The 21,496-nt window shown below is 38.7% G+C and overlaps 1 protein-coding gene across 1 annotated transcript in view; it reads right to left on the minus strand.

Annotated features, from left to right (window-relative positions):
* The window catches only part of ADGRG4 (adhesion G protein-coupled receptor G4), an 81,935-nt gene that overhangs the window by 21,648 nt on the left and 38,791 nt on the right, over nucleotides 1–21,496 (minus strand). Inside the window, exons 10-13 of the mRNA XM_057717558.1 lie at nucleotides 17,566–17,782; nucleotides 16,390–16,552; nucleotides 6,049–6,183; nucleotides 1,483–1,602 (exon numbers count right to left, since the gene is read on the minus strand). Coding sequence (XP_057573541.1) covers nucleotides 1,483–1,602; nucleotides 6,049–6,183; nucleotides 16,390–16,552; nucleotides 17,566–17,782 — 635 coding nt within the window. The remainder of the gene's footprint in view (nucleotides 1–1,482; nucleotides 1,603–6,048; nucleotides 6,184–16,389; nucleotides 16,553–17,565; nucleotides 17,783–21,496) is intronic.

Genomic DNA, 21,496 nt, shown 5'->3' on the forward strand with positions numbered 1-21,496 from the left:
TACAGGGGACATGGGTTCGATCCCTGCCCCAGGAAGATACCACATGCCACAGAGCAACTAAGCCCGTGTGCCACAACTACTGAGCCTGAGCTCTAGAGCCCGTGAGCCACAACTATTGAACCCATGTGCCACAACTACTGAAGCTCACGTGCCTAGAGCCTGGGCTCTGCAACAAGAGAGGCCACTGCAATGAGAAGCCCACGCACCACAATGAAGAGTAGCCCCCACTCGCTGCAACTAGAGAAAGCCCGTGTGCAGCAACGAAGACCCAACACAGCCAATAAAATAAATAATTAAAAAAAAATAAAGTATTTGGTAACATAAGAATTTGCCACATCCTCCTGCAAGGACCAGGAGGAGGCTGTGAATGGCCAGTGCAGGTCTGATGTGCGGTAGGTGTTTCTTGTGGAGCTGTGGAATTTGGGGCTCACGGCCGAGGTCAAGCCTTATGGATACAAGATTGAACCGCCTCTTCATTAGGCTTAGTGAGCATTCCTGAAGTCTCACCAGCTCTTGCAATCTCCAAGGAACTGGCAAGCAATGAGAAATTGATTATGGGGGATGCTTGGAGAGCTGTGGCCCCAGCCAGAATTAAGAGATCTTACCCATTAAACATGTTTCATTTGGTATCTATTTTCTTAAGTTCCCTCTCCCACTCTTCCTTCTTCCCTTCTAGAATTCAGATCTGTGAAAAATATGCTGTACCATATGGTCTTTTAGATTGGCAATGAAGGAAGCTATTAAGACTCCACACTGGACATACATTAACATCAAAGAATGGAATAGTAGTTCATTCTCATACCACGGCTAAATTTGATCATTTAGTAATATATACCTTATGTTATGCCATATGACAATGGTTTTAATTCTTTGGTGATAATTAATACATATTTTAATGCTCTTCATGGAAATTCAAAGGATAAAAATGTTCCATTATTTTGAATTAACTTGTTTGCCTCCCTCAAAAATAAACCAAATTAAATATCATTTAGAGAAATGGGACAACCAACAGATCCACCTGCCCCCAGTCACTCCCCTGCCAATCTGCCATAGTGCTAGAAACCCACTATTACTTATTCCTTTAGGCTAAGGCATTATTTCTAGAAGGCCCCAATTACAATACATCTCTGCTACTTGGAATGGAACAATCTTCATTGTCTTGGAATCACATCTGTTATGTAGCCAATTATTATTATTATTACTTTAATATTTATTTGGCTGCACAGGGTCTTAGTTGTGGCATGTGGGATCTTCATTGCTGCGTGCGGGCTCTTAGCTGTGGCATGCAGGATCTTTAGTTGTGGCATGCACGTGGGATCTAGTTTCCTGACCAGGGATCGAACTCAGGCCCCCTGCATTGGGAGCACAGAGTCCTAACCACTGGTCCACCAGGGACGTCCCAAGTAGCCAATTATTTTTAACAGGGGAATCAGGAGGAGGTTCTGAGGCTTTTTTATTCTGAGATGAAAATGGATATGTTACCTGGTTTTCTTCAACATGCTGCAGAGTAATAACCACTGGGTCGGCCAGGTTTTGAATGGATGTATCTGAAATGCTGGCGCTCACAACATATGTGGATAACGCTTTAGCAACGTTTTGGGTCTGCAGATGAAACATACAAAGATGAGGAGTTCAGGTCCTACCTTTCAAATTTCTGGCATGTTAGTTATCTGTCTAGAATTTTGAAGTACTACACAGCATTCAGTACAAAAATGTGGAAAATAAAATCACAAGCTAAGAAGGAAGTTTTAGAGGTAATTTAACTCATCTCCTGTCTTCACATTAGGTCTAAATTATACCTAACTAGACCAATTCATTAATCCAGCCATATATCCAAATATCTATCCAACAAGCTCTGGTTTTGCACCTGCAACTCAGTACTGCCCTAGCAAAAAGTTAAACTATTGCCTACTAGGTAACTCTCCAGACTCTGACATTGCACAGCTTATCCCAGCTCTAACCCTCACCCATCCTTACCTACTTTGAGGAAGCCCCTTCTTATAAGGAACACAAACCCATCATGGGTTAGTTAGAAGCCTCTTCCTGTTCCATCCTTACTGGCAATGGAAGCAGGTTGACTACCATCCAGCTTGGAACAAGTGTCCTCCCTAGGGCACCATGAACTCTGAGCAGAGGCATTGTGTGTCCTGGCGTCCCTGCACGGCCTAGCACACAGCAGGGAGTTTATCTTGTACCCACGGTGAGCCAGTTACTTTGTTAAATGTTTTCCACATGCGCTATCTTCAGTCCTCACTGGAACAATGGAGGCATTTTTCAGATAAACTGGGGCTTGGGGAGGCTCAGAAGCTTGGACAAACTCACATAGCTGGTGAATGATAGAGCAGGGATGCTTCATAAACATTGGTCTAAAGGAAACAACTAGAATGTAGCCACTGAGGTGCACAGCTTGCTAATTAACAGGGCCAAAGTGGCACAGGCCAAGGCTCTAGGAGGCAAGGCAGCTGGGAGGGTGCCATTTGCGGGGCACACCTGAAGAGACGGGAGATGGGGCAGGTGCAGGACAGGAGGGAGGGGAAGCAAAGCCTCTGAGGACTTGCCAAGAAAGCCTAGAGGAGGGGAGCCCAGATGTCCCTTGAGGAGTCTGCTGGGCCACTTTTAGAAGATGCCAAGCCCTCAAATTTCTGAGCCCTGCAGCCACTGAGAAATGAGGAATTATGAACACAGCCTGGAGCTCCCCTAGGAAGCTTCTCACTTCCTGTTCCTGACCAACTCTGTCCGTCCAAAGCCAGCCTGATGGTTCAGTGCTCCCTTCCCAGAGGAATTCCCCTGGGGTGGTCTGATGTAGAGGAGAGTCTGCAGCAAGATATGGTGGAAAGGGCCTGGCCGATGGTCAAAAGACCAAGTCTTAGCCCAGGCCCTCTTGTTTCTCGAAAGTCCCTTCCCCTTTCTGGGATACTGATGACATGAAGGAAGGTGGACCAAACAATATCTAACAACCCTCCCAACTTAGTCTAAGAGGTGTAGTTTTCTGTAGTAAAAAGGCAAAAGGAGGAGAAACACACAGTGACCCGGGACTGAATTAACCAGCTCTCTGGCTTTATTTCCTTGACCTACAAAATGGCGGCCATGCAGGGAAAGGAAATAAACCATTGCTCACTCTTCCACCCTCTGGCTCTAGGCTCCAGTTGTACCGATTTCACTTCTGAACCTTTACAGAAAGGATTTCCTCTGTCTGAAACACTCCTCCCTCCTTCTCCTTACCCTTTTTCATCTTCTAGCTGGTACTCAACCTCGGGTCTCAGCTGATGCCTCTTCTACAGTAGGCCTTTCCTGAGCTCCCACACAGAGGAAGGTGCCCTCCGCATGTTTCCAGAACCCCTGTGCCATATTGTACTTGCCTCGTGCTTTGTCCCTCTCCCCGAGAACTGCCAACTAGTGGAGGAGTGGAAGAGGAGATACATGTTTTCCAAGAGTGGCATCTTATCAACGATCTTTAAGGTAGTATGTTGTAATGACAGTTAAGACTTTGATTGAAAGATGTTAGAAGAAGCAGTGTTAAAGCAGGGCCATGAGATTTGGAGTTCATGGCAGGGGGAGGATGTGCTTAAATGGTGGAATCTCTTGTAAGTGCTTACTCCCCCAAAACCAGTGGTCCAGGCCCCAGCCTCAGGTCACCCCCTTCCATGGGAGAATCCCCCCATCCAGCAGCACACAAGACACACAGTAGGAATTCAAGAAATATTTGCTAACTGAATAAATAACTGGGTGAATAAATTGAATAAATTGTGTCACCTCCAGCAGGTCCCTTCCCCTCTCTGGGTCTCAATATCCTCATTGGTAAAATGAGGAGATGGGCACGATGAATTATAAGGACGCTTCCAGTTTTGAAATTGATGGTAAGCTACTTCTAATCCTTCTTCATCTAGCACTATGACGTCTGAAGGTTAATTTTGGCAAAGATCTTTAATCTCTTTCAGTGGAAGGTGTTAGGGAATAAAAATGACTTATTAGGTGTGAAATCTATGCAAAACAGGTTTATCTTTATTCTACAAAACAAGCACAGCTCTCTGAAGAAAGGAGAGAAACTAAAACCAAAATAATGGCATCTGAGATGATACCAATAACTTACAAGCTTGCCAAAAGGGTCTGAGTACCATGAACCACATTCCTAATTTTTATTAAAATTATTTGTTAATTAACTCACTTGTTGTGGGTCCAGCCTATTTTTTTCCATTAGAAAAATGTCTAATAAATATATAGCTACTGAAAACCTGTTGGATACCTAGCCCTGTGCTAGGTGCCATGAAAATAAAACATGCCTGAGCCATGATATGCCACAACCTCCTTGGGAATACCAATCTAGAAACTAGGCAGAGGTGTAAGAATACAAGCAAGGGGTGAGGAGGAGAGCAGGGGCTCATGAACTGCAGGTAAACTTCCTGGGTGGAATTTGAGCTAAGCCCACAGAAACAAATAGAATTTAGATAGAGAAGAGCGGTTACAGAATTCCAGGAGAACCAAGCATCCTACAGACATAGCTGGAGATAGTGTGTTATATTGAGGTGGTATGTGGTATGTTTAAGCTGGCTCAGTACAACCTCCCCCAAAATAACTCTGTGAAAATTTGACCATTAGAAATGCACTTCTTTGGATAGCTTCTTTAGAAAATTCAAACACACCCGGGTGTTAATGTATGAACCTCTTAAATACTTGAACTTTGGAGTCAGACATCCTGGGTTTGATTCCTATCTATGCCACTTCCTAGCTATTTGACCTTGGGCAAAATTACTTAACCTTTTTGTCTTAGTCTATTAGGGCTGCTATAACAAAGTCCAGATTAAGTGGCTTGTGAATAACGGAAATTTATTTCTCACAGTTCTGGAGGCTGGAAATCCAAGATTAAGGTGCCTACATGGTTGGGTTCTAGTGAAGGCTTGCTTTCTGGTTCAGAGATGGCACCTTCTTGCTGTGTCCTCACATGGTGGAAGGGGTGAGGGAGCTCTCTGGGGCCTCTTTTATAAGGGCTTCACTAATCCCATTCATGAGGGCCTCACCCTCATGACCTAATCACTGCCCAAAGGACCCACTTGCTAATACCATCACCTTGGAGGTTAGGATTTCAACACAAGAGTTTTGAGGGAACACAAACATCCAGATCACAGTACTCTTTGAGTCTTGATTTCTCGTGAGAAATAGATGAAATGTTAAATAATAACAATTAGCAGCAATCATCATCAACAATGTCATGCAAACACTGATTGCTGTCTTCCCAACAGCTAGATGGGACAGAGCAGGCTGAAGAAAGGGGCTTTTTGTTAGGCAGAGCCCCAAGACAGGCAAATAGTAAAATAAATGCAAACACTTATATGGTGTTAATTATGTGCCTGGCCATATTCTAAGCATTTTATGTGTATTAACTCCTTTAATCCTTCCACAGCCCAGTGAGGTACTACTATTCTCCCGTTTTACAAAGGCACTGGGGGTCGAGGAACTTGCCCACAAGTTCACACAGGTAGACAATGGCATAGCTAGCTTTAAATTCCGCATCTGGCCCAGGGTCCATGCTGTTAACCACCACATCTTACCGCCTCTCTGTTTTAATGCAGGTAAGGACTGGAGCCCTTAGAGAAGGTTCTGTGGAGGCGGTGAGAAGAAGCAACAATGTCTGTAGGCGTGTCCTCCTGGACACTACTCAGCTTGAAATAAATTGGCCCGAGAGATGGGCATCTTGGCTTTGAGGAGCCAGGAGAGATTTGGGAGGGAAGCACTGACAAGCTGAAATTGCATCTCATCAGAAGAACTCGCTGTTCTTTTTTGGTTTTGAAACATCTTAAAGGCTTTCGTTTGGTTACCAGATAATCTTTAAGGTCCCTTTCAAAACTGAGAAGCTGTGAAAATGAAAAACTGGGGAACATCATTAAAGTAGACATTGATTCATGTTGAGAGCCAGGGGTTGTGCTGGGAGTCTTGTGGAATAAATCAGAGAGTATATTCGAAAATAAACAGAACATCATGAAAATAGGAGTTCATAATTACAGTGAGTCACCGTATGTCAGTTCATGACAGTTACCAGAGGCAAGAACTTACCTTAAAGAGTGAAGTTTGGCCAAAAAAATTAAACAAGATGGTGTGTAAGTGGCTAAGAGGTATTCTCTCCCTCAGTGATTTAGGTAAATATATGGAGGCCAAAACCCTCCCCAGAGGGACTTCACCTAGGGAAATCTGCCAAGAAAAGCCAGGAAATGAAAACTGGAGTTATCACCCATCAGCTTGAAGTCCTCCCCAATTCCCGCCCCACCCCAGCCTCAGCCCTTAGAGGATCACACGGAGGGCTGAAGGGTGGGAACTAGCTCCACCAGCTATGCGGCACCTTTTACACACATGCACGCATGCACACACACGCACACTCAGATCATAGGCCCAGATGTGACCCAGGGGCACACAGACCCAGACACACACACACACAGCACTTTCTCCTTTCTCAACCTATTCTTGTTTCTCTCCCTTTGACCTGCTTCCACCTGGGTATTCATAGAGGTGGAAAGAGGAATGGCAAGTAATGTAATTGTAAAATGGCTTTGCCGTAATTCTCAGAAATAAAGGCCTGTCTTCAAAAGTCGGCTACTTTCTCCCATATAGTTCTGAGAATGGGTAAAAAAAAAAAAAAAAAAACAGAAAAAAACCCAACACAATGGCATTAGGCACTTGTCTCACAGTTTATTGAGCAATGCTTTTCTTAAAAAGTGGGGCAGGAGGACTTTCCTGGTGGTCTATTGGTTAAGATTCTGCGCTTCCACTGCAGGGTTCAAGGGGTCATTCCCTGGTCAGGGAACTAAGATCCCACATGTTGCCCAGTGTGGCCAAAAAAAAAAAAGAGGTCTTTGGGGACGTTCCTGGTGGTCCAGTGATTAAGACCCCATGCCTCCAGCAGGGGTTCAATCCCTGGTCAGGGAACTAAGATCCCATATGCTGCGTAGACCCTTCACCCCCCAAAAGAAAAGTGGGGCAGGGGAAGTGAGGCAATAGGCCTTAGGAATTAGAGGCTCACTATCAGAAGGGTTTGCTGATTTGATTGGTAATAGTATTTGATAAGTACAGTTACATTTTTGAGAGTGAAAGAGGGCTTTGCCAATAATTACACTGAAACCACAGTCATAAACCTGGACTCTGCCAGGAAAAACAGGGTATATGAGCACCCTCACAAGCATTCTGTCACTTAATCCCACTATCAACTCTGAAAGGTATGTAGTATTATGTAAGCAAATGAAAGCTCAGAAAGGTTAAGTGCCTTGTCTAGGGTCACATAGCTTGGATGTAGTTGAACAAACACATATGTGTTTTGGGCCACATTTTCCTCATTATGCATGCTGCCTTTCAAGGAACTATTATCTAGTAGCTGGGTATATCCTGGGGAGATGAAAGCTTGTAATATTTCTAAAAATGAATTGTGAGTCCAAAAGCCATATGGCGCTTCTCCTGGCACAAATGAACTTTGCTAGGGCAATCAAGTACTATGGAGAGTTGATGATTTAGCTTCAATATGTGTGCAGTTTGGTACCAAGAAGGTCATTGGGGTTGGTTGACATTTTTCTCCACCAAGGTCTATAATAGAAAACCCTATATGTAAACAACATTCAGTGGGAAGACATTTGCTTCCAGTATGCCTGAGTAGCTCCTAATGGACTCAACCCTCCTGCATGTAACAACTATGTAGAATAACAATCACTTGAAGACACCGGAAAATGAATAAAACCAGGCAGGTTCTGAAGAAGAGTAGACACTTGGAAAAGGGTGACATCGCAAGGTGAATTACCTGTTTTTACAGCTGTTAGCCAGATGGCAGCCTGAAATGAACACTGTGAAGGACACTCAAAATTCTGATAGAAAACCTGCAGGGTTTGTGGCATGAAGAACCAGAAAACAAAGGTCAAGGCAACCACAGACACTAGAAGGTCAGGGGGAGATCTTGAAGAGAAGAGAGCTAGCAATGGGGAGCCAAAACTCAGAGTATAAACTCGGCCTGACCTCGAAACCACATATGTATAGGACAGACTTCAACTAAGGATAAAGGAACTTAACTGAGATTTTAGCTGCCATCCAAGAGATGGAATCTACAGTTTGATTCCAACCATGTTAATTGTCTGATATAACAAAAATCAATAATTTTCAGAGAAATATAGTAGAATCCAAAGTTTCCACAAGATACCATTCACAAAAGCCCGGACATAATCCAAAATTACCCTGTATGTTAAGAAGAACAAATACGACCCATTTTCAAGTAAAGACAATCAATGGAGATCAACCTTGAGATGACCCAGATGTTAGAGTGAGCAGACAAAGATTTTAAAATAGCTGGGACAACTAGCTTAGGAGTTTAAAGAAAATGCACTTGCAATTAATGCAAAGGAGTAAATAACAGCAGAGAAACAGAAGCAAAAAAAGAACAAAATGGAAATTCTGGAACTGAAAATACAATATTGAAATTTTAAAAATTTCATTGGTGGGCTCAATAGTAACTTGAAGATGACAGAGGTCAATGAACTTGAAGAGAAATCAATAGAAATTATACTATCAGAAGAGTACATAAGGGGACTTCCCTGGTGGCGCAGTAGTTAAGAATCCACCTGCCACTGCAGGGGACACGGGTTCGATCCCTGATCAGGGAAGATCCCACATGCTGTGGAGCAAGTAAGCCCCTGTGCCACGACTACTGAGCCCAAGTGCCACAACTACTGGAACCCATGTGCCTAGAACCCACGCTCTGCAACAAGAGAAGCCACCACAATAAGAAGCCCGCACACCACAATGAAGAGTAGCCCCCCACCCCACTCACCGTGACTAGAGAAAGCCTGCGCGGACCAACAAAGACCAAATGCAGCCAATAAATAAATAAATAAATACTTTTAAAAAAAAGAGTACATAGGAAAATGATTGCAAACGTGAACAGAGCCTCAGGTACCTGTGGGGCAGCATCAAAAAATCGTACATGCGTGGAATTGGAGTCCCAAAAGGAGAGGAGAGAGAGAATGGTGAAGAAGCAATGTTTAAAAAAATAATGGCAGAAATCTCCCTAAATTTGGTGAAAGACATAAACTTACAGATTCAAGAAGCTCATCAAACCTCAAGCAAGAAAAATACGAAGAAAAACATGCCTAGGCACATAATAGTCAAATTGCAAAAAAAAAAAGAGAAAATATTGAAAGCAACTAGAGAAAAATGACACGTTACACATCATAAACAGAGAAACAAAAATTCAAATGATTACTAATTTCTGATCAGAGAACAACATAGAGGCCAGAAGAGAGTGAAACAACATCTTTAAAATGTTGCTAGGAATTCCCTGGTGGTCCAGTGCTTAAGACTACACAATTTCACTGCTGAGGGCCTAGGTTTGATCCCTGGTCAGGGAACTAAAATCCACAAGCATCATGGTGCAGCCAAAAATAATAAACAAATAAATAAATAAAATGCTGCCAATCCAGAATTCTACAGTAAACAATACTTTTCAAGAATAAAGGCAAAATAAAGACATTTTCAGATAAATGAGAGCTAAGAAAATTCATTATAATCAGACTTTATACTACAAGAAATGCTAAGTGAATTTCTTCAAGTTGAAGGGAAATATTACCAGATGGAATGCCGACCTTCAGGAATAAATAAAGAACATCAAAAATGATAAATATCTAAGTAAATATAAAAGATTATTTTTTTCTCTCAATTTCATAAGACTCTTTAAAGTGATGGTTATAACATCGTCTAGTGGGTTTTCTCATCTTCTTAGTAACATTCAAAATATATATGACAACTATCAGTGAACGAACTTTTTGGCCAACCCAATATAACATAAAAGACAGAGGGTATAGATGGATATGTATGGTTAAAGTTTCTACATTTTACATGAAGTGGTACAATATTACCTCTAAGTAGACTGCAAAAATATAAGGATGTGTATTGTAATCTCTAGAGCAACCATTAAGAAAATAATGCAAATAGATGTAACTAAAGAGGTGGTAAAAAATTAAAATTTAATTATAAAAAAATATTAAAATAAATCAAAAATATAGGAAAAGAGGAACAGAGGAACAAAAACCAGAGGGACAGATAGAAAATAAAATAAAACGGTAGCCCTAAATCCAATCATATAAAAAATTATGTTAAATGTTAAAGGACTACACACTCCATTAAAAGGCAGATATTTTCAGATGGATAAAAAAGTGAAACACAATTATATGCTATCTATAAGAAATGCACTTTAAATATGAATACACAAATAGTTAGAAAGTAAGTGGATGAAAGAACAAACATAAATATATCTGTATATATACATACAGTAAGCATTAGAATGCTGAAATTACTATATTAAAATCAGATAAAATAGACTACGAGGCAAAGAATATTACCAGAAATAAAAAGAGCTATTTCATAATGATAAATAGGTTAGGATTAGAGTTATTATTAGGAAGACATAACAACATAAACACGTATTCACTTAACAACAGAGCCCCAAAATAAACAAGGCAAAATTTGACACAGCTAAAGGGAGAAATACACAATTTCACAATCCAAGTTAAAGATTTCAATACCCCTTTAAACTAGGAAATAACTAGGAAAAACATCAGTAAAGATGTTAATGATCTGAACACCATCAACCACCTTGAAACCTAATTGATATTTATAGTACAATATTTCCAACAACTGTAGAATGTACATTTTTTCAAGTCCACATGAAACAACAAGTTTTTCAAGTGTATGAAACACCAAAATAGATCATATGCTGGGCTATAAAACAAATCTCTATAAATTTAAATGGGTTGAAATTATACTGAGTATATTCTATAGCAAAAATGAAATAAACAGGAAATCAATAGCAATAATATATCTTAGATATATCCCAAATATTTGACTTAAAGAATACACTCCTGTATAATCCATGGATCAAAGAAGAAAGTAGGAACTATTTTGAAATGACTGATCATGAAAATACATTATATCAAAATTTGCAGACTACAGCTAAAGCAGTGCATAAGAGAGATATTTATAGCTTTTTATGACTGTATTAGAAAAGAAGAAAGGTTTAAAATCAGTGGTCGGTGGATCCACCTTAAGAAGCTAGATAAGGAAGAGCAAGTTAAACCTAAAGGAAATACAAGGAAGGAAATAAAGATATCAACAAAATAGAAAACAAAAACAATTAACAAAGCCAAAAGTTGGTTCTTGGAAAGGATCAACAAACTTGAAAAACCCTAGCTATCCTGATCAAGAAAAAAAGAGTGAGAAAAGAAGTTATCAATATCAAGAATGAAAGAGGGATTATTACTGTAGATCAGAGATTGACAAACTGGTCAGCAGGCCAGATCCTACCAACGGCTTGTTTTTGTATGTCTCTAGCTAAGAATGGCTTTTATATTTCATTTTTAAAAAGGTATGAAAAAGAAAGAAAGAAGGGAGGAAGAAGGGAAGGAAGGAAGCAAAGGAAAGAAAAAAATGTGCAGCAGACAGAGACCATTTATGGCTTACAAATCCTAAAATATTCACTATCTGCCTTTCACAGTAAAAGTTTGCTGACCATTGTTATAAATCTTTTAGACATTAAGAAATACAGGAATGTTATGAACAACTTTTGCCAGTAAACTTGAAAAGCTAACTGAAATAAATTCTTAGAAAAATGTAACTAACCAAAACAGACACAAGATGAAATAGAACATCAGAATGGCTCCGTGCCCATTAAATAAACTGGATTTGATATCAAAATACTTCCCATAAAGAAATTCCAGAACCAGAGAGTTTCCTAGTGAACCCTATCAAGCATTTAATGAAGAAGTAACACCAATTGTTACATGAACTCTTTCTGACAGAGTTTTGTAAAGTTGACAAAACCCTAATCTAAAGCCTGATAAAGAAATTAGAAAAAAAAATTCAGACCAACTTCCTTCATTAACATAATTGCAAAAATACTTAACAAAATATTAGCAAGTTGAAAATACCAATATATACAAATAATAATACATCATGAGCAGTAGGGTCTCTTCCAGGAATGCAAGATTGGTTTAACATCCTAAAATTAAAGCAATTCACCATATTAGAAGATAAAGGAGAAAAGCCAAATGATTATTTCAAGAGATAAAGAAAAAGCATTTAACAAAACTCAGCAACAATTCACAATAAAATTTCTCAGCAAACTAGGAACAGAAGGTAACTTCCTCAATCAAATAAAGGGCATTAAAAACAAAACAAAACCAAACCATGGCTAATATTACAGTAATGGCAAAATAGTGAACACTTTTCTCCTGATATCAAGAACAAGAAAGGATGTCCACTTTAACTACTTTTATTCAACATTTTATTGCAAGTACTAAAATCAAAATAAGGCCAAAAAAAGGAATAAAAGGGATAAAAATCAATAAGGAGGACATTAAACTGTCTCCATTGTCAGATGGCATTACATAGAAAGGCCTAAGGAATCTCTAAAACAACTACTACAACTACTAGGTGAGTTTAGCTAGTTCATAGGATACAAGATTTAGATAGATAGATAGATGATAATAGAAATAGGTGATAAATATAGATACAGCAGATCAATTTTATTTTTAAATACTTGCAGCAAATAATTGGAAAATTAAATTTAAAAACAATTCCATTTGCAACAGCATCAAAAAACAAAATGTTTAGAGTAAATTTAATACAAATCATGCAATACCTCTCCACTTAAAACTACAAAACATTGCTGAGAGAAATTAAAATAGACCCAAATAAATGTTCCTGGATAAATGTTACAAGACTCAATATTACTAAGAAATTAATTCTCCCAAAATTGAGTGGAAGCTACATCTATAGTTTCCACTCAATCCCAATAATAGTCTCGGCAAGTTTTTTTTTGTATAAATTGATAAGCACATTTGAAAATTCACATAGACATGCAAAAGGCCTGGAATAACCATAGCAATCTTGAGAAAGAACAAAGTTGAGGGAATCACACTACCTGACTTCTTTAAGACTACAGGAATAAAAATAATGTGATAATGGCATAAGAATCTACTGGCTTGGCCAAAAAGTTCCTTCACTTTTAAAGGAAAAATAAAAGACACATTTTTCATTTTCACCAAGAACTTTGTTGAACAAAGTATTCACCATTTTGTTCCACTACCTTCTGCCATTTTTCAGGCAACTTCATAATTCCATCTTCCCAAAACTTTTAATCTTTTTGAGCAAAGAACTGTTCCAGGTGCCTTTTACAGTCTTCCAGGGAGTTGAATTTTTTTTCATTAAGAGAATTTTGTAAAGACCTAAATAAATGGAAATCCGAAGGTGCAATGAATATGACGGATGAATCAGAACTTCCCAGCCAAGCTGTAACAGTTTTTGCCTGGTCATCAAAGAAACATGCAGTCTTGCATTATCCTGATGGAAAATTATGCGTTTTCTTTTGACTAATTCTGGACGCTTTTAGTAGAGTGCCACTTTCATTTGGTCTAATTGGGAGCAGTACTTGCTGGAATTAATCATTTGGTTTTCCAGAGGGAGCTCATAATAGAGGATTCCCTTCCAATCCCACCATATACACAACATCACCTTCTTTGGATGAAGACCAGCCTTTGGTGTGATTGGTGGTGGTTCGTTTTGCTTGTCCCACGATCTCTTTTGTTCCACATTATTGCAAGGTACTTTTCATCACCCATCACAATTTGTTTTAAAAACAGAACTTTTTCATTACTTTTTAGTAGAGAATCGCATGAGAAAATATGGTCAAGAAGGTTTTTTTCGCTTAACTTATGTGAAACCCAAACATCAAAGCGATTCACATAACCAAGCTGGTGCAAATGATTTTCAGCTCTTGATCTGGATATTTTGAGTATGTTGATTATCTCCCGTGTGGTGTAATTGATTGTTCTCAATTATTGTTGTGATTTGATTGTTATCAACTTCAACTGGTCTACCCAAGCGAGGAGCATCGTCCAGTGAGAAATCTCCAGCACGAAACTTCAGAAACCACTTTTGACACATACAATCAGTCACAGCAGCTTCTCCATACACTGCACAAATCTTTTTATGCATTTCAGCTGCATTTTTAATTGATATAACATTATTTTATATCATCCATATTCATGTTTCTCCTATTGTCTCCAGAATGTCCTCTATAGCCTTTTCCCCCCAAATAGATCATGTCTTTTTATTATTCTTGAATAGAGAATAATTTCCTCCATTCACTTGTGTTTTCACCTTTCTTGAAATAATAAAGCATAATATACTGAAAATGTAGCTTTTTTCTTCCATCTTCAATATTAAAATGGCTACACAAAAATCCACCAATTTTGATGTTTTTTTAATGCATTCTGATATGACAGCTGTCATAATACAATCTAACAAAATTGTTTTGAATGAAGTTAAAGACAACTAAGCATTACTAGAGCCCTCTTACAGATAAAAACAAATGAATGGTTTGGCCAACCCAATACAAAAAAATTAATAGAAGTGAATAGAAAACTCAGAAGTAAACTTACATTTACATGACTATTTGATATTTTGTCAAAGTTACCAAAACAAGCCAGTGGGGAAAGAAAAGTCTTCAATAAATGATGCTAGAATAACTGGATATCTATATGAGACAAAATTAACTCCAAACCATACACCACACCATACACAAAATTAAATTCAATTAATTAGGATTATAGTCCTAAACATAAAAACTAAAACCGTAGATCTTTTAAAGGGAAGCATAAGAGAATATCTTCATGACCCTGGTAGGCAATGATTTCTTAGACAAGTCACATATTACTATTCATAAAAGAAAAATTCCGATAAATTATACCTCATCAAAATTAAAACGTATGCTCATCAAAAGACAGCACTGAAGATATGAATAGGTAAGCCACAGAGAAAATATTTTCAAAATATATCTGAGTTGTATCCAGAACTTGTAAAATATACTTACAACTCAACAAGAAGACTAACAACCCAGTTGAAAAATGGGCACAGTGGTTAAGAATCTGCCTGCCAATGCAGGGGACACATGTTCGATCCCTGGTCCAGGAAGATTCCATGTGCCGCGGAACAACTAAGCCTGTGCACCACAACTACTGAGCCTGTGCTCTAGAGCCCGAGAGCCACAACTACTGAAGCCCGTGTGCTGCAACTACTGAAGCCCGTGAACCTATAGCCTATGCTCCGCAACAAGAGAAGCCCATGCACCACAATGAAGAGTAGGCCCTGCTCGCCACAACTAGAGAGAAAGCCCATGGGCAACAAAGAAGACCCAGCACAGCCCAAAAAAAAAAAAAAAAAAGGCAAAAGATTTTAACAGATACTTCACCAAAGAAGATATGCAAAAGGCCAATACAAAAATGGAAAATCGCTCCACATCATTAACCACTTTAGAAAACAGTATGGTAGGTTCTTACAAATTTAAACATACAGCTTATGAGCCAGCAATTCCATTTCTAGGTATTTACTCAAGATATATGAAAAAATATGTCCACACAAAGACTTTTACATGAATCTTCAATGCAACACTAAACATAGTAGCCCTAAACTAGAAGCAATCCAAACAATCTGTGGTATATCCATACAATGGAATATTATTCAGCAATAAAAAGAAGAAACTATGGAAACAAAAGAATGAATCTTAAAAAAAAAACACCCATTATAGCACATGGAAGAAGCCTTATACAAAACAGTCATTATGTGATTCATTTATATAAAGTTCTAGAACAAGCAACACTATGGTTAAAAAAAAAATCAGAACAGCAGTTGGCAATGGAGGTAGCAGTTGCAGGGATTGACTGGGAATGGGCACAAGAGGACTTTCAGGGATGATAGTAATGTTCTATATCTTGACAGGGGTTTAAGTTACACAGATGTACACATTTGTCAAAAATCAGAGAATGTATACGCATGTATGCATTTCCTTGTACGTAAATTTTATAATTTTTTAACTATAAATTTAAAAAATGCTGTTCTCCCAAATTGTTCTGAACATAAGTTGGTGACCAAAGGCTAAGGTAGTGTGGAGTAGGGAAAAGGGCCCAGACTTTAAAGCCAGCCAGACATAAATTTGACTCTTGGCTCAGCCATTAGGCTGTGTGTCTTTAGGCAGGTTACTTAACTTCTCTGTTTCTTTATCTGTACAGATGAAATAGTAACACAATGCCCAACAAATAAGTGCTCCATAAATGACAGCTAATGATAAACTGACATTTGAGATGATTTGGGGCCACAGGGCCAAAGGTGGTATCACTGTACACCTCATGGACACCATTCCAACCAAGGTGTTGGCCTACTAAGGGTTATATATGAATCTTCCCTGGGATATTTGTATTTTATAAGATTCTCTGAAAGTTAAAAAAGTACCCTGTCTCCCTCCAAGGAGTAAATGAACAAAGACTTGGAGCAGTGCTTGGCTGATTGGCTCTCAGTACCGTGAGCTACACTCACCTCAGGGTCTGTGCTTTCTTCATAGGAGTGAATGCTGAAGGCCATGCCTTCAAATGTGTGGTCCACCTGCAGGACAGCCAAAGCCAGGTTGGCCACCGTCAGATTTGCTGTCCTCCCAAGAAACTCCATCTTGTGACCAGCACGCTCAATTATCATCAGAATTCTGCAAGGACAGACAGGTAGAGAAGAGCATTCTTAGCTTTTTAATGTAAAACCCATCCTCCTTACAAGATTTTCTTAATGTAAGACCTTTCTTTGAGTTTTAATCACTATCTTTGTATTGCTTAGAAATTAGTCGATAAGAGCACAGGCTTTGGAGTCGAGCAGCTGAAGTCTAAAGCTTAGCTCCTCTAAATTTCTAACTGTGTGGGCATATCAAATGACCTCATCAAGTTTCAGTCTCCTCACCTGCAAAGTTAATAATAACAAGCACTCATCTCAAAAGATTGTTTTAAAGATTAAATGAAATTGATATATGTAAAGCCAGATCCTGCAGGACCTCATAGGCCAAGAAATTTGGATTTTATGTAATAGAAAGTCACTGAATGGTTTTAAAAGCAAGAGAATGACATGATCTGATATATTCATTAAAAGATCATTCTGGCGACTATGTAGAAGATAGGCAAGAACAGAGGCAAGAACAGAGGCTGGGAGACCAGTTAAGAGGTTATTGTAGAAGGTCAGCTTAGAGAAATGGAGCTAGGACCAGGGTGGTTGTGATTGTGATGGAGAGAAGTAGATGGACTCCAGGAATATTTACGGGATTTAAAAAAATTATGTACAGTGCCTCGTACAAGACTTGGTTATTGATTGGCTGTGAGGTACAGGGAGGTAACCAGTGTCCTTCTCAAGTTTTTTGCTTGAGCATTGGGTGGATGCATTTTATAGAAATGGGAAACATTGGGGGAGCACCAGGACCGGGGAAATGGATTGGATGTTTGGTTTGGGGTAACTATTTATTTGGAAAGTTGCTATCATTAAGGTTCAGTTAGAATTTGAATGCATTCTTTCACAAGCGGGATTCGAGAAGAATGACCCCACTATATTGTACTAACTGAGCTTTCAACGCATAGCTATCTAACCTTTCAAATTGGTGATGACTGTATGCAAAGGAATTAATACTATATATTTTAAATATTTTGAAATAACTTATTTTAGCAAAGTATTAGTACTTACTCATTGCTTACTTCATGCAGACCAGATGCTGAATTGTTTTGCTTTCCCAAAGCAGCACTGATTATTTGTAATATAGTCTGGGTTAGGTTCATACTTATCTCATCACATTGTGAAATATCGGACACTTTTGAAACAATAATCTTTGTTTCTTCTTCATCCAGAATAGTTGATTCATTGATTAAATTTAAAATGTGCTCTGCAACATCATCTGCATTCTCTGGGGAAAGAAAATTGAAACGTAAAACCTGCATTGCCTAGCTTTGGGCCATGCTGTTCTGCTTCTTTCCCTTTAAAAAGTAAAGGCAAAAAAAAAAAAAAGTAAAGGCAGTGAAATGGAAATATATACCAAGTTAATAAAATTTACAAAAGGAAACACTGGACCTCAATTTCTGCAATCTATGGAGTCCCAGAAAGTAGCACGAAAGTCAAATTTTTATTCATTAAATCCTTTTTTAAATACTCCCCCAGGGAAACCTTTCTTGTCACTAAAGATTATCTTGCAATTAGATTCTAATTAAGTTAAGACTTTTGAGTATTGGATTGAGTTAAGTAGATCCCACTTGTACTCAAATATGACACTCAGTCTATGTTTTCATAATCAAGGATGGTGATTATGTTATTTTGTCAAGAACCAGCAACACGCAGAAGAAAAGCAAATATGGACCACATAACAACAAAAAGCAACTTAGATTTTTCTAGAGAGTAAGAACAATAGATATTAACTCACCCACTTTTTTCTTCACTTTTATGATGGAAATTTTTAAATATGCACAAAAGCTGAAAGAATAGTATAAAGAATACCCATGTACCTCATGAATCACCTAGCTTCAACAAGTGTCAATGAAGAGCTAATCTTATTTTATCTACAATCCCACCTACCTTCCCCCAACCCCAGATTATTTTAAAACACCTCCCAGACATCATATCATCTCATCCATGAATACTTCAGTATGCATCTCTAAAACAAAGGACCTTTGTTTGTCAAAACCATAATACCAGTATCATTTCTTTTAAAAGTTAACAATAATACTCAACATCATCAAATATTCAGTCAGTGTTCAAATGTCCTTATGTTTCATAAATGCTTTTTTAAAATAGTTTTTGTTTGGATCACCACCCACTGTTAAAGCGCTTCATTAAACAAATACAAAACTAGGCAAAATTAGATTTTAGTTCAATATAACCCGTGTAAAGCTGGGCTCCCTTGTGGTGCTCTCCCAGCTTAAAACACTCACATTCAAGTCCAGTAACCAAAATATAATGGAAAATAATTGAAAAATACAATCTACTGAGGAAAATTTCAGAAAGATTACACTCATAACTCACTTAACCCAAATTACATTACAAATAACCAACTCTTTATCTCTCTGATTCTCCCCCTCTTTCAATGTCCTCCACAGTTGGCAGCACCTCCCCAAATCTCTCTCTCCTACCCCAAGCCCATCAAAACTTTGTCCCCAACATAGCCCACACAGGCTATTTTTTTTCTTGCTCCCCTTTTCCTCTCATTTTTGGCTTTATTCTCTCTCTCTGTTTTTCTCTCTCTCTCCTTACAAACAACTCTCTGTCCTTGTCAATGTAAATTAAGCAGTCTTAACTGAGATCCTCTCAATTTTCCCTCCTTATCCATTACCCCAATCTGCCCAACTGTGGCTTAGGTAGGAACTGAAGCAGCAAATAGAGTTCTCTCTGAGATAGAAGGAAGAGAGATGATTCAATAAGTTAAAATTACTTCTAAATTAATAGTTTGTCCCTGTTACATCTATCTTCTGGTCAGTTAAAGAAACTGGGAAAACAGTAAGACTAGGGGTGGAAGAAAAATAGAGCATGCTCATTCACAGATCTTTCTACTGCTCTTATTAAATTGTTCAGGCTTTGTTGTAAATGCAATAGCCAGAGCTGCCTACCTGGGTCATTATTATTTGGGTTTCAGTGATGTGACTTCACTTTATGCAGTCCCTGCTGTGGCATAATGAAAGTAAACAACAGGCCAATGGGAGACTAACTATATTGTGGAAAGTAATTACTGACTTTTCATCAGGAGTTGTATGGTTTTTAAATAAATTCAGGAAAAATTACACTTATGTAAAAGTTCTAAGTCCCCAAGCAAAAGCAATAAAAGGAGTCTTCCCTTATTAGCTGTAGAATAAATAATCTCCATTGCTTGAAATAGTTAAAATTAATCCGCCAGTAATTACAAGAATCAAAACAATAACATCTGGGACTTCCCTGGTGGTCCAGTGATTAAGACTCCATACTTCCACTGCAGGAGGCATGGCTTCAATCCCTGGTGGAGGAACTAAGATCCCACATGCCACTGAAGCCAAAACAACAACAACAACAACAACAATAACATCTGTTATTTATTGAACAATTTCTATAAGCCAGTATTCCAGTTATCTACTACTGCATAACAAACAACCCCAAAATTTAATGACTTAAGACAACAATTTATTGTTATCTCTCATGGTTCTCTGTGTTGTTAACCTCAGCTGAGCACTTCTCATTTGGAGTCTTTCATCAGCGCAGTCAGATGGCAGCTGGGACTGGAGTCATCTGAAGGGATTGGGCTGGAAGTCCAAGATGGATCCCTCATGTGGCTGGCAGTTGATGCTGCCATGGACTGGTCCGTTGGGGCTGTTGTCATTTGGGGGTCCCTTGAGTCAGTTGAGGCTCTTTACTACACATGGCCTCTCCCACTGGCTTAGGCTCAGTGGTACACTGGATCCAGCTTACAGTGTATTGGAGCCAGCCTGTATCAACACTTGAGAACCAACTGTTACACTTTCAGGAATTTTGTGAGCCTTTATTAAAAGTTAAATTATATAAACTTACAATAAATTATATTAAAAATAATGGTGGTACTCAGAACCCAACACTTGCTAATTATTGTACTGCATTTTCATAATCTATTCTCTTGTGATTGTTTATATCTACTGTATTCATGTATCGCTTACCAACTTTATATTCAGTGCTATATGTTGTAGTTTGGAAGGAGTATTACATCAAGGAAATCAGCATGTGCTAAAAATTATTACCTTTTTTCTGTAGAGCTGACTGTTAAACATTTTCCAGCACACAACTGTTTGGGGTACTTATAGCATGGTGTCTGGTTTCTGAGAGGAGGAATCCCAAATGAGACTGTACCAAGAAAAAGGAAGCAGAAGCTTCCAGTCTTCTTAAAAGTTAGTCCCATAACTGGGATAGTATCACTACTGCCCAATTCTATTAGGCTAAGCAGTCACAAGCCAGCCTCAATTCAACTCCCAGTTGACAAGGAGGGAATGAATTGATGGTGGCAGCTTTGGACACAAGATACCATAGCAGAGCATTACACATATATTTTTTTCATCTAATCATCACAATAACTGTATGTGGTGGGTAGTAATATTATCCCCTGTATACAGATTAAGAAACTAAGGGACTTCCCTGGCAGTCCAGCAGTTAAGAATTTGCCTTCCAATGCAGGGGGTGCAGGTTAGCTCCCTGGTCAAGGAGCTAAGATCCCACATGCCTGGCAGCCAAAAAACCAAAACATAAAACAAAAGCAACATTGTAACAAATTCAATAAAGACTTCAAAAATGGCCCATATCAAAAAAAAGATCTTTAAAAAAAGAAAAAAATTGACACAGTGGTTCTAACCTAGATTTTAATCCAGGCCTGCTTAATTCAAAAGCTAGTGTTCTTCAATACCACATCCTACTACAGCATCTGTGCCTTTGTCCCTTTTTCTCCATGGTGTTGGGGGTTGGAACAGCTGTACTTTGCAGGCCTTCTCCCTGACATCCTGTGAATTACATTGTTCTTGCTCAATCACACACTCTCCTGCCCAGGTGGTGGGATGAACACAGACAGGAGATAGTTTTGTGAAAAGTTCTAGCCAGCTTCAGAGTGTGATGCATCCTCAATATCATGGAGGTAATAAAAAAT

This window comes from Hippopotamus amphibius, chromosome X (genome assembly GCF_030028045.1).
Source record: "Hippopotamus amphibius kiboko isolate mHipAmp2 chromosome X, mHipAmp2.hap2, whole genome shotgun sequence".
Lineage (NCBI taxonomy): Eukaryota > Metazoa > Chordata > Mammalia > Artiodactyla > Hippopotamidae > Hippopotamus > Hippopotamus amphibius.